Source organism: Rattus norvegicus, chromosome 1 (genome assembly GCF_036323735.1).
Source record: "Rattus norvegicus strain BN/NHsdMcwi chromosome 1, GRCr8, whole genome shotgun sequence".
In the NCBI taxonomy this organism is placed as follows: Eukaryota; Metazoa; Chordata; class Mammalia; order Rodentia; family Muridae; genus Rattus; species Rattus norvegicus.
Genome location: NC_086019.1, coordinates 231528412 through 231542840, shown reverse-complemented (window position 1 = coordinate 231542840; position 14429 = coordinate 231528412). Strand labels below are relative to the sequence as shown.

General features: G+C 42.7%; 2 protein-coding genes across 2 annotated transcripts in view; both read left to right on the top strand.

The window, feature by feature from the left end:
* The window catches only part of Pip5k1b (phosphatidylinositol-4-phosphate 5-kinase type 1 beta), a 278257-nt gene that overhangs the window by 67252 nt on the left and 196576 nt on the right, over positions 1-14429 (top strand). The window lies entirely within an intron of this gene.
* Positions 124-1430, top strand: Pabir1 (PP2A Aalpha (PPP2R1A) and B55A (PPP2R2A) interacting phosphatase regulator 1). Its single transcript, NM_001014029.1, has one exon. The coding sequence runs from the start codon at positions 186-188 to the stop codon at positions 1044-1046; it is 861 nt and encodes a 286-aa protein (NP_001014051.1). The 5' UTR covers positions 124-185; the 3' UTR covers positions 1047-1430.

Sequence of the window (14429 nt, the reverse complement as noted above, 5' to 3'; positions counted from 1 at the left end):
ATGACGCATTAAGCTGGCGCCTCAAGAACGAGCGTGTCAGGACGCCTGCGCGAAGGGACACGCATGCGCAGAGGCGTGAGCCCTCTGACAGATTCTCGAAGGCGGCGGCGGCGGCGGCCTTGGGCCGCGGGGAATGGGAGTCCCAGGGCCCTGACTGAGCACCGCCCCCGCCTCCCTGCCGCGACATGGCTCAGGAGAAGATGGAACTGGACCTGGAGCTGCCCGCGGGCACGGGCGCTAGCCCAGCGGAAGGCGGCGGCCCGGGCAGCGGGGGCCTCCGGAGGTCTAACAGCGCCCCCCTCATCCACGGCCTCAGCGACTCCTCGCCGGTGTTCCAGGCCGAGGCGCCTAGCGCCAGGAGGAACAGCACGACGTTCCCGAGCCGCCACGGCCTGCTGCTCCCGGCCTCGCCGGTCCGAATGCACAGCAGCCGCCTGCACCAGATCAAACAAGAGGAGGGCATGGACCTGATCAACCGAGAGACGGTCCACGAGCGCGAGGTGCAGACCGCAATGCAGATAAGCCACTCCTGGGAGGAAAGTTTCAGCCTGAGTGACAACGACGTGGAGAAATCCGCCTCTCCAAAGCGCATCGATTTCATTCCGGTGTCTCCAGCACCGTCACCCACCCGGGGAATTGGGAAGCAGTGTTTTTCACCGTCCTTGCAAAGTTTTGTGAGTAGCAACGGATTGCCTCCAAGTCCTATTCCCAGCCCAACCACCCGGTTTACTACCCGGAGAAGCCAGAGTCCCATCAACTGCATTAGACCAAGTGTTCTTGGACCATTGAAAAGAAAATGTGAAATGGAAACTGATTATCAGCCAAAGAGATTTTTCCAGGGCATCACCAACATGCTTTCTTCTGACGTTGCACAGCTGTCAGAGCCCGGAGTGTGTGTATCTTCTGATACCCTGGATGGAAACAGCAGCAGTGCCGGATCTTCCTGTAATTCACCAGCGAAAGTCAGCACTACCACCGACTCTCCTGTGTCGCCTGCCCAAGCAGCCTCCCCCTTTATTCCAGTAGATGAACTTTCCTCAAAGTGACTCACTCGTCTTGAATCCCCCTCCCCCAATGGAGAGACAAAAAAATCAAGTTAGAGCAAGCACTGAACTTTGTCGATTACGTTGAAGCTGTTTCCTATTTGACTCTTCCCTCTTTTTGGAAATTCCTGAAATGTTATTCTAGAGAATTTCTATGTCAGGTTCCTGCGGATGCCCTTGAATTCAGTGTAGTAATATTTTCGGACTTTTTATCAATAAGTGTGTTGAAGCATACATTTTACGCTGCTAATATGTCTAAATACATATGTTATCCCTTGATTTTTTTAAATAATTGAGAGCTCTATTTATTTATGGGATTATTAAGTTCTGATGAAAATATAAATGTTGAATTTCAGTTTAGTAAACTGATGTTTTAAAATTCCATAATTCATGGCACACTAATTTTTGGTGTTTTTCAATGGTTGCTATTTTCCATCTACTGAAGAACTTACCTTCTTACAGCTAAAATAATGTTAGTGATATCAGTCCACTGGTTGTCTAGTTTACCCAGGAGCCCTTGATATTTAATGTCCTAGGCAGAAAGGTGGGTGGGAGGGAAAAACGACAAAAGGAGAAATAACACTTTGCAGCAAATATTTTAAAATTAAGTATATGAAAGTAAATAAGGACATTTTCTAACAATTTTCATAGTAACTCTAGTAAATCACACTAATATAACTACAAAAATGAAATTTCTTTTTGAAAACATTTTTAACCAGAAAGTGCATTCTTTTGGGTATAATCCTAAACATGCAATGGGACAGTGCCTTGTAGTCTTAGCTCACATTAGACAAGCGAAGGCAAGGCTCTTGCTACCATTTCAAATTTAACATTTGTGAAATGTAAATGTGTGGGAAAACACCCAGACAGATGATGCTCTCTCAATCCTTGATAGACTTTAAGCTATCCAGTCCTGACTTGGTTCTTAAAATTCTTGCCAACGAGAAGCCAGGGCAGCTGTGGCTGCTTTTTTGGTCTGCCCATCTGTCACCTTCATATTTTTCCCTTGCTCAGGAAGGAAGCAGTTGTTTCCTTGCCAACAGGTACTTCCCACCTCCCACCAAGCTAGGCCATCGTTAGACAAGGTACCCCTGACTTGGATTTCTAACAGTGCGATACATCTATGGTTGGAGCTTTATTAACAGCAGTGGAGATGTAGTTAAGTAAAGGCCCGTGAGGTGCAGGAGATGAGGGACAGTCACTTCCATAACTCATTACTTAGGTTTTCTTAAAGGTAGAAGTATGTGGTGCTTTTCTTTTACAATTAAGATAAAGAGCAAATGCTTTTTATACTACACTTCTTTACAGTACTTCATCTGTCCTGGAAAGATAAGACAGACAGATTGAATGAATAACAGACCCAAAGAAACAGGTTCAAACAAACAAACAAACAAACAAAACAATAAGAAAGACATGACAAAAATTCCTACTTAACTTTCTAAAGTTGTCACCTACAGACTTTAACAATTATGTGGAATTTTTACAGCTATGAGAATAAATGGAACTGGTCAACTCTTGACAGTTGCATCAAGTTTCAGTGAAATGACGTCAAGGGTAAGAACGTGTCGGTGTTTAACATTTCGGGGTACTAGTGTACTTGTGTTTCCATCTTGACCGTTTCTCAGTTTAAACCCATGGATCCAGTTTCCTGTTGGGTACCTTGACCTGCTTCCAGAGGAACTTTTAATAGCCTCAAAACAAAATTTGCCTCCATACTTAATGTGTTCCTGGAGGTCGATGGCATCCCTGCCTCATTTCCTAAGCTGGATACCATCGATACATCTGATGTCTTCCAGTTAAATACATGTACCCCGAGTTCTGTCAGTTTCTTTTAGGCTGTATTTCAGATCCCACTCCTGCAAACTCCCCTTGTCACCAGCCTGTGTCTCATCCCTCTTTTTGCTTGATCTTCACAAATGCTCAAGAACAATTTTATTACACTATAAACAATATTGTTTCATTTTCATACTCAAAACCTGTATCTCTTATAACCCTTACAGTTTAGCCAGCCCTCTCAGTACTTACCCCTCTCCTGCTGCAGATACTAGACTACTTGATAATTCATTCTTAAATAGACTATATATTCTTACATGTTTACACCTTTAGAATTTGTTTATGTGCGGCTCGAGCGTGTGTGCACACATGGAGATCGGGGAAACAGTTTGTGTGAGTTGATTGTCTCCTTTCACGGTGTTGGTTCCAAGGATGAAACTCAGGTCCTCAGTCTTGGCTCCAGGAACCTAAACTTACCCATTGAACAAGTCCTCCCTTGACTTTTTTTTTCTTTTTTTCGGAGCTGGGGACCGAACCCAGGGCTTTGAGCTCGCTAAGCAAGCGCTCTACCGCTGAGCTAAATCCCCAACCCCCTCCCTTGACTTTTTAACCCACATGAATTTCTACTGAAAACTACACTGGATTACTAAATATTTAAGTACTGTATATGTGTATATATTTAAAACCAGAAATATCTGACACTCACTATGGAAAACTCATTATCTCTTTCCACAGGTAACGTCCACTGACAGTTTGGTGTACATTCTACAAGATATGTTGTTGCTCTGCATTTTCCTGCATTTATGTGTATGTAGATGCAGGGACTCAGCACGCACTGGCAGCTGTCTTCATTTCTTGGAGCCTGTGTTGAATCACTCACCAAGTCTTACTGATTTTATCTCCTGGAACCTAACTCCTGGTTTCAATCTCCGCTGCCAGCAAGACCCAGGCTATTGTATCCTCCTTGGGCTTCTCTCCCACTGGTGCTTAGCACTCTCACTCCCAGCTGCCATCTGATGCTTTGCTTTTAGAATTGTTTCCTATTACTTATTTCTATGAGGATACCAAAATATTGATTCTGGCTCAGGGGACTCTGAAGGAGAAGCCCTTGCCTCCTGCTTTGTCGGGTTTTTTCCTACCTTCACTAACTTGTTTTCTTCTTTCTTTCTTTCTTTCGTTTTATGTGTGTGGCTGGTTGTCTCGGTACCACGTGCCTGCCTGGTGCCCAGGGAGGCCAGGAGAGGGCCTCAGGTCCAATCCACTGTAGCTGGACTTACAGCCGGTTGTGAGCTTCATGTGGTTGCTGGGAATCAAACCCAGGTCCGTCGGAAGGGCAGCCAGGGTTCTTAAACTGTGAGCTCTTTCTCCAGCCCCCACTTCCTGATCTTTAAATCCCAGTATTCGCTCTTATCTACAGCTTTTGCCAGGTCATTTTCTACAAGACATGAAAGCCTTTATGTTCCCTAAGCTGCTGCTCTTCTATGGATGGTAAATCTTAAATAAGCTAAGGCTCTAAGAGTTTGTATGGGCAATGGGCAATTTACATCATCAGAGTAACTTCAGCCATTCCTTCTTAGCTCGTGTGGACATTTTCTTCCAAAACACATTTTTTTTTAATATAACAAGGTTTATTTTTAAGTAAGGAGAATTCCTTAGTACATCAGAGTTGTGGGCTCTGACTTAACACAAATTAATTAAGAGCAATACAAAGTGTATTTTCTCATCACCTGCTTGTAAATGATTACATAGTGACAGTCACCACAAAGTAAAGTAAAACTGGAAAGTAATCCTCTAAGGGGTAGCGTAAATTAGTCTAACATCATTGCCCCCATGGCAAATATATCTTCATATTATTCAAAACTACATGCTAAGATAATTCAAGTTTATTTTAAAACTGAAAGTATGTTATATTGACATTATAACAACAGCAGAATCTCTCCTGAGGGCTATGTCTGTCACATCCATTTCTCTTTTTCTTTTTTTTCCCCATTTTTCTTGTTTCTTTATTTTTTTTTTATTTTTTTCCATCTTTATTAAATTGGGTATTTCTTATTTACAGTTCAAATGTTATTCCCTTTCCCAGTTTCCATGCCAACATCCCCTTAACCCCTCCCCCTCCCCTTCTATATGGGTGTTCCCCTTCCCATCCTCCCCCCATTACCGCCCTCCCCCCAGGAATCCCGTTTACTGGGGGTCCAGCCTTGGCAGGACCAAGGGCTTCCCCTTCCACTGGTGCCCTTACTAGGCTATTCATTGCTACCTATGCAGTTGGAGCCCAGGGTCAGTCCATGTATAGTCTTTGGGTAGTGGCTTAGTCCCTGGACCAAAACACATTTTTAAGACACTAGTATTGCCAGTTCTTAAACTTTGACCTAAAGCAATTAACAGCACTTAGTTAAAAGTCCATTTTGTCATATCTAATAAACTTCTGCAGTGCATTTTCTTTTATTGTGGCTGTTTAAAAATTATATTGTGAACGGAAGAAATCACAGTGGTTACCAAACAGACCCAAGGCTACTGGATGCTGGGAACTTTAAGCATACTTAAAAGTGCTTGTCCTGCACAAGGACCTGCCTCAGATTGCCTTTCAGTAATTCACAATGATTAGGTCAAACTAGTACATAACACACCTCAAGAGACTTGTTGATTTACTTTTCAAGCAGTTTAAGGCGACAGAGGTGTGGAGGAAGGCCGTGTGTGTGTGTGTGTGTGTGTGTGTGTGTGTGTGTGTGTGTGTGTGTGTGTGTGTGTGAGATTAGTAAGATTTGCATCTGCTTCCTTCAGTCCTCTAATTAATGAGGAGCACAGGATATTTCAGAGTAGGGTCAGTAGTGAATGAGATGCTTAATGACCTGAGAATGTGAAAAGGAGGTGCTGAAGATTGAATAGAAGGCTAACCAGGCCACACTGGATTCCATTTGAATGAGCACAAAGAAGTGGGTTGAATTGACTACGTTTTGGAGTCAGCTCAGTAGGTACTAGTTAAAGTGTACCGTGACACAATCATTCCTTGGAATATGCAGTAGAGTAAGAGACTTGAGGATGGTCAGAGAAGAGAGTAGAAAGTGGTGACTGTTCTGCCTATTCAGCGTCCAACCTTATAATCTGCCATACCAAAGTGTGTGGAGAACCTGATCTCTGGGACACTTTGGACCATATTTTTTACATAGATCATTTTTTTGAGCTAGAAGAGTAGCCCGAAAGGCCAGCTTCCACCTTAATTCTACTTACTTGACAGACATTTGTGTCATACTGCTTCTGACAGCCAAGATGCAGGTTGTTGACATCTAAGTAAACTTTTTTCCCCGAGGATAATTGAAGTAGTCTTTCTATAAAATGTAATGAAGTGCTTTCTGTGTATCCAGCGTTTTTTAGGAGCTCGTCTTCAGTGTAATCATTTTACCATTTACCTGAGACGAATGCTATCCCGGCCCTTGTTTGCTGAATGAGGAAATAGAGGCAGCGTGGTGAGGACACTTGCTGGGAATCTCAAGCTGGAAGTTGCGCAGTTAATTGCGGTCATCATGAGGAAACCGCAGAGCCAGGTTGCCGTGGTTAGTGGATACACGGCCCTAACAACAGTGCTGAACAATGAAGGAACATTGAATTGACAGCTGGCGTTACTGTGTGCTTCTGAGCAGTTATTTCCCTCTGTGACTTGCCCTGCATTCATGTCCAGCTCACTGGAAATGCAGGACACTTCCTTCTCTCACGGGTGCTGCTTGCTCTGAACTGCAGAAACCTTGGGTAGTTTCTTCAGTGAAGTAAGGCTATCAGTGCCTGGCAGCCGAGATTTTCAGTTGACAGTTCTCATAAGACCCTTTGCCTTCCTGGGTGGGGAATCACCTAATAACATAACTTTTTGTCAACAAGAATAAAAATGTGTATTAATATTTATATTATTTATATCTGCAAGGAAGATCTCAATGCAGCATTCAGTCTGGCCTAAGATAACATTTTCATTAAACACACACACACACACACACACACACACACACACACACGGGAGGGGGGCGAGACGTTGGGGGGAGAGAGACAGAGAGAGAGATTAATCCCCACAATTACCCTCTGATGTAGATACTATGAATTTACTATAAATAACACATGAGAAGGTCAAGTCTGTTTCCTCACATCCCATTTTTAATTTTTCCCTTAGAATTTGGTTCTTTTTTGTTTTTTTTTTCCTGATAATTTTTTGAGAAGACCCTGTTTCCCAGCAAGTTGGGGCATTTGCTCACTGTGTTAGTGTTGCCCCTTCTCTTTAAGTCAAATGATATATTTATTAAAAATGATAATTTCATTGTCATTATTGTGTTACAGGGGAATATCAGGGAGATTATTCCACCAGAATTGAAATACTGAAGTGTATGTAAGGACACCATCCCAAAGCTTTGCATTTTAAACTGATTTCCTGTTTGAAATAATGAGTGATACACAACCCTCCCTCTTGGTTTTTTATTGTTTTGTTTACATAACTATAAGACTTATTACTCTGTTGAATACATATTCATAGATTTTTGTTATATTAAATTTATATATATATAAATAATTCTGAGGAAGCAAAGGCAAGAACCAATCTGAGTCTTTGCTCTTTACTACTCCACCATTTTTTTAAAAGCCATTTTGTACACATTTAATTCCAGTACTCAAGCAGCACAGAACTCTCTGAGTTCGAAGCCAGCCTGATCTACAGGATAGCCAGGACCACACAGAAAAACCCTGACTCAAAACAAACAAACAACCCCCCCCCCAAAACAAACAAAAAGGGGATGAGGCAACTATAATGTGCATGGTAGCTATATTTACAATCCTTTTGTTCCTGACTTTTAGTTTGTCTGTGTGAACTTCTAGAATAAATTCTCATAGCAATATCAACCTTTAACTCATTAACAAACTCTAAGGCATCGGGGTTCAAGCCAGATCCCCATGAATCCATCTCTACTCATGTGTATGAGTGAGACAGGACACTATGGTTCTTTTTCCAGTTGTCTACTGGGGTTTCCCTAGCCTGACTACCATCTAAGGCTCAGCTAACCAGGCAGCAGTGAGAGACAAGAGTGGAGAAAGAGCTTTTGTGCCCTAGCAAAGCAAGATGGTTGTTTGAGGTAACCATTCTTCCTCCCCCTGGCTTAAAGGACAAAGAAAGATTTCAGTGTTGCTGTGCAGAGTCACTGAAACTCGAGTGACAAGTGGCTATTCAGGGTCAGTGTCTGTCCCTCCCACTGAGATCTATGAGCTCTCACCAGGGAGCAGGTTATTTATTTGTTTATTTTTATCTTTAGCACTGGTAAATGCCATCTGGAGCTGTCACACTGGACCCTCCTGTGAGTAGAGACACAGCGTGACTTTCTTGAACATTTATTTATTCTTTGTTTCCCTTCCTCCAAAATTTAAAAGTTGGTCTGTGTTAAGAATTACTGCCTTCTACTCTCTTGATGTTCTCTGCTTTGAGTCTACTGAAGGAGGCAGGTAAATAAGAACAGTAGCATTACCAACCAGGGGACTTAGGGTCCAGAATTACAATTCGATCTTGCCGGTTTTTTTTTTTAATTAAAAAAAATACTCTTACAACTTGAGTTAAAAATTTGGCCTTTCTCAAGGTTTTCTTTCCCACACTGCTTACTACAGGCATTCTGGAATGAGCTAGAATGTGCTCCTCTAATGACTACCACTTAATTTAAGATTGAATTAAAGCAAGAAGTGTGAGAGTCAGCCTCTCCTTCTCCACACAGCCCCTGCATTCCTGGACTGCCCACACAGTTGCCTGTAGATCCTGCTTACACACCTGCCTGTGCTTTCGGATAGTGTGTCTGTCCTCTCCTTAACATGTCTCCTCCTCCTCCTCCTCCTCCTCCTCCTCCTCCTTCTTCTCCCCCACAGCTGGCCCCTTAACTAACTCCTTAACCCTTACCTAAAGTGGCACAGTGGTTCTGATGGTCCCTGGTTCTCCCCGGCCTCTCTTTGAGGATTGTTTAATAGACAGGACTTCTTGTCAAAACCACAATGGACTGAATTCTATTTGTGTGTTTCTTTGCCTCTTTCCCCATCCAAATGTTGGAACTAAGTGTTTTACTTTAGTCCTTAAGGCATAGCACATTAATTACCCAAGCGTTTTCTAAGTGGATGAATCAGTGGGTTTGTGGATAAATAAGAACCCTTTGTTTGATTTTCGATTTCGTGTTATTCGTGGTGAGATTCTTTTTTCCTTCGTTAACTGTGACAGAAAGCGATCGGAAAACTGGTTATTAAGCACTTACTGGGAACACTGTGTCTTTAAGTGAGGAATGCAGTGAAAGTCTTAGTGGAAGGAGTCTAGTCACATGACTGAGCTCTTAATAGCTTCCTAAGAGACCAGAAGTTCATTCATTAAGCCATTTTTATGTGAAAATCTATTATGAGCCTCCTACTGGCTCATAGAATATATTAATGTCCCTTAGGATATATTAATGTGAAAACAGAACTTCCTGGTTGACAGGACACACCTTTTGTTTATATTCTAACAGGGGAGGAGAATTTTATGCGCACATATATGTAAAGGGTAACCTACTGTGTCTTAAAAACAACCAGGAGGCCTCGGAGGTGGGAATCGAAATACTTGGAGTGAAAGTGAGAACTGTCACAGGGATAAAGCACGGGAGTCACGTGATCGGTTTTAGGTTTTTTTGTAAGAGAGACTCTTGAAAAGTTGAGAATTGATTTAGGGGAAAGGGCAGGGTAGAAATGGGGTTAATTAGGAGGCCACCCAGCAATCCAGGTAAGGTTGGTGGTAGCAGGCAGAGGGGCAGACAGTAGTTCAGTTCTAGAGGCGTTTTTAAAGGTAGAGCCAACAGATTTTGCTGGCAGGTTTAAGGTGGACAGGAGCAAGGGAAAGAGAACTCAAGAGCAGTTCTGTGGGTTTGAGCAACCGAAAGCATTGGAACTGCCATCAGCTGAGTGGAGTGGGCTTACAGCTAGGGCTGTGGCAATGCACACCACCGATGGCTGCATTTTGGGTGTGTTTTTTCAAGGGGGTTGATCTTTATTAAACATCCGAGTTGAGGTGGGGGTCAAACAACAAGTCTGAAGATGACCAAGTCTGAAGTTCAGGAAAGAGGGTCTTGCAAATACACAGGCGTTATCTGCCTGTGGGTGCATTTACTGTTGAGATTAAACAACTCTGCTCAGGGTAAGGCATCGGTAAAGTGAACAGTAACGAAGCCGTGGCATTTTGTAATGGAAAATAAATCTATAAATTAGTGTTTTCACTGCAATCCTGAGCTAGCCATTAGAGCTAAAAGCTTATGATTCATTTCCTCACGTCTTGTCTGGTTCATTTTATCCCCTTGTCATTTATTTTTTCCTCATGGCTTCTCTCCTACTTATATTATAAATTGAAGCTCAGCTTCATACCCGTGGCACAATTATTTCTGTAAGTTTGGCCCAGTTTCTTAGCCTAGAGACATGTTCTTCTTCGGTGAGTGCTGTGAATTTTTAAAGCAGTTCATCATCCGCTCAGATTTTACTTCATGACGGGGATTTTCTGTTTTAATTGTGATTATTCCTTTTTAAAATGACTGTTGAATAGCGGAAGACAATGGTTGGGATATTTCTCTCACCTTGAACTGCTCAGAATGTATTCTAATCACAAAGCGTCAATCATGAAACGTCACTAGATTTCATCTGGAGCATTTGTCAGTCCGTTCTGGTCCTTTGCAGATGACTTAGGGACAGCTGGGCCATGTTCATACCCCAGAAGGAAGGATGCCTTCTGGAAGTACTGATCTTGATCCTGAGGCTGCATCATTTTAATCTTTCAGACTCCATCAAGCACTGCCTGCGGAGCGGAGCATCTCTCAACTCTTCTGTCAGATTCTCTCTGGATTTGTGAACTGCCTATTGTCTAGACCCTTACTTTCATGTTTTGTTGTCTGTCTGTCTTTGTGTGCATGGTGCGTGCGTGTGTCTATAAATATGTACATATGTCTGTGTGTGAGTATGTGTCTGTGTATGATATGTATGTCTTTGTGTATACTGTATCTATGTGTGAGTGTGTGGTGTGTCTGCTTGATGTATGTGTGTGTGTAACTGTGTGTATCTGTATATAGTTGTGTTCTATGAGTTTAGGTGAATTTGATAATGAGGTATGTGTGTGAACATGTGTGAGTTTGGGATGTCTGTATATAAGCATATATGTGATCCGTGTGTGTGTGTGTGTGTGTGTGTGCGTTTGCAAGGGGTGTCTTGTGTGAGTGTGTATGAAAGTATCTATATGTGAGTGCATGTGAGTTTGTATGCGGTGTCTGTGTGTCAGCGTGCATGTGTTTGTGCGGAGTGTCTGGGTGTGACCATGTGTGGGGATCTGTGTGTGAGCATGTGTGAGGGGTGTTGTGTGACCGTGTTATGTGGTCTGTGTGAGGGTTAAAAGAGCTCAGCTTCTACAGACTGGTAAAACCGCCCACTCTTTCATATTTCCCAGCTTTGTCATTTTTGCAAGATTAATCTTATGTTCTTGTCGTCTCACCTATTAAATCGGAGTAGTTGGTATCTCACAATATCGTGGGGATTAGAAAGGGGAAAACACAAAAGCATTGTGCAAACTAGGGACAAGCAAGTGGACATCTGAAATAGAAGACTACATATGCATACATGAGGGGAATACCCTTCTCCTCGTGGCTCACTTCCTGAAGCAAGGGGCACTTAGTTATTCTTTCCCTTCTGCTGACCCTCAGCCATGGAGAAAGCATGAGGCATGCGTGTTGGTGATAGCAGATGTTCATGGAGCTGCAGTGTACGTGTCCAGACAAGCTTCACGCTCTGCTGGGCATGTTAATATTAGGAAACCTTTTAGCCAAACACACAGTGCATAGTCTAGGGAAGATTTCTTTTTAATGGCCCAGGATTCTGCATAGATCTTCAAGTACTGAAAAAAAAAGTCTGCCAGCATAGCCCCTCATTATTCATGTTTTTATAGTGTAGAAATTGGCTTTACTTTGAACGTAATTCATCAACGTTTATAAACTTAGGAGAGGCATTTAAATCACATTGACTTTTGAGCAAACTTTCATATGTTATGTAATTGAATAGCGTGCATAAAGTTAAAAGTAAAAAAATAAATAGGCTAAAAGCAACTACATACCCTGCGGATATAAAAAATAAGCTTTTATATAAAAACTAGGAATGTAATGAAAGAATGGCTCTTCCTGCCTTAGGAGCAGGAAGCCTATGTGCACCGTTTCAGACCCTCTGTGATTAAACATACTTAATGTGATTTTCACACAGACATAACCTACGACTGTTACCCAGCACCTTGGGGAGCTCTCTTTGCCCCACCTAACAGAAATCATGAGCAGGTAAGGAGAAGCTCTTCCAGTGATGGAGACCCATAGGTTCTTGTCTTTGCCTGCCACTAGAAAGGTGGCCACAGCCACTTTCACTGCTGCTTCTGCTCAGCCAACACCTTTGTCATACCAGTTCAACCCTCTCTCCTAATGTTAACGCTCAAAAATAGACGGCGGGGAAAGGCCCTTGGGAGAAGCTCATGGACCTGGTGTTGCAGCCAGGGGCAGCACAAGAGGATGTCTCTTGGTTGACTCCAAGAGGGTTGAGCCAAACAAGCCAAAGCCTGTGGCAAAGGTGCCAATTATGGACAGCCCTTCGTGCAAATGGAGAATTGTATTTACCCCAAGGATAGGTCCTCTATTTGACCACCAGGAAGTGGTCCCCAGTAGCCCAAGCCATGATACAATGACGACTAGAGCTTGGCAGACCTTGTAATGGGAAGGTATCTGATGTGACTGTTTGAAACGATTATCACTAAAACGTTGTCGCATTATTGAGCTCAAGTTGTATGTCAGTGGCAAGCAGCTGTGGTTGCAGAATAGCTTCCTCAGCGTATCACATGGAATAATTGAAGTAACAAATGGTCCAGTGTTCAAAGTAGACAAGGCACTGGTCTAGCAGCTGTAAGTCAACAGAGTCAAATCACCCTGACCTCCCAGTAGCATTGAAGCAGAGCTTGTGATAAAGGCCTATCACTAACTTTAAGAGTATTGAACAGATGTTATCCATCTCAATATTATATACTGTCTCTGCTCATTGCTTCTATCCCTTCTAATATGCTATGTTTGTCAGCCTTTGTCACCTCGATTGGCTTGAGAAGCAACCCTGGGTGTGCCCTAGAGAGTATCTCCAAAGATGATTGAGGGAGCTAGACCTGCTTTAAGTGTGGCTGGAACATTGAGCGGGCTGGAAACCCAGAAAGGATAAAGGGAGGCGTCCATGCTCCTCTTGGCCATCATGCTGTGAACTGTTACTCTCCTCTGTGTCCTTCCAGCCTCGGGGGGCTGGAACCTCTGACGCCATGAGCCAACATAAATATCTGCCCCCGACTTAAGCTGTTTTATCACAGCAGCAACAAACAAAACAAAAGCCCTAATACATGTATAATTAATGTTTTAAATATTCTTCTGTGTCATTTTAAGAGCTGAATGTTATATTCTTCTGTGGCTGTCCTATATTATTATGCCCAACTGTTACTGTTGCTATGGGGAGTTTTTAGATTTTTTTTTTTAACTTAAACTGTTCTGACATATATCTGAACAAACAAAATCTGAAAACCGCAAGTAACTTTTTACCCGTCTTAGTTACTTTTATTTATTTATTTATTTTAAGATTTATTTATTTCATATACGTGAGTATACTGTCACTGTCTTCAGACACACCAGAAGAGGGCATCCAATCCCATTACAGATGGTTGTGAGCCACCATGTGGTTGCTGGGAATTGAACTCAGGACCTCTGGAAGAGCAGTCAGTGCTCTTAACCGCTGAGCCATCTCTCCAGCCCCTGTCTTAGTTACTTTTATGTTGATGTGAAGACACATCATGACTAAGGCAGCTGAAAGAAGAAAGGCTTTATTGGGGCTTACAGTTCTGGCTGGTGAGTCTGTGGCTGTCATAGATGGGAACATGGTGGCAGGCGGGCAGATCGGGTGCTGCAACAGTAGCTGAGAACTTACATTCTTCTCCATAAGTAGTAGGCAGATACAGTTAACTGGGAATGGTGTGCGCTTCTGAAACCTTAAAGCCCTCCCCAGTGACACACCCACACCTCCAACAAGACCATACATCTTAATCCTTCCCAAACAGTTCCACCAATTTCGGATCAAACATTCAAATATATGAGCCCATGGGGTCATTCTCACTTAAACCCCACCACATTGGCTGTGCCAATATAAAATGTCTGTCATGAGAACTTGGTTCAGTTCTGTTTGTTCTTAAAATATTTTTTAGTTTGGAGTGATTTTTTTTTTGGCAGTTGTGTTTAGAGTTATTTTGTCACTGGAAAAATAAACCAAATGTTCTCTGAAAATAGTCTGTATTTCAGATTTAATTTTTTTTAAATGAGTCTAGAATAGGCTTTTTTCCATCGATCCAAACTAGGGATTTTTAATAATGGATATGGGGAAAATGCTGCTCCCAGGTCTCTTTTTAAACCACAGTGATCAGAGAGTCGAAGCTAAGGATTGTTTTGGGAGATCAGTGATCATTGCACTTTCAGTGTAAAAGGCTGGGGGCTGAGGTGTGGGGACAGGGGACAGTAAACGGATGATAGGGTTCACATCTGTCCTATGGGC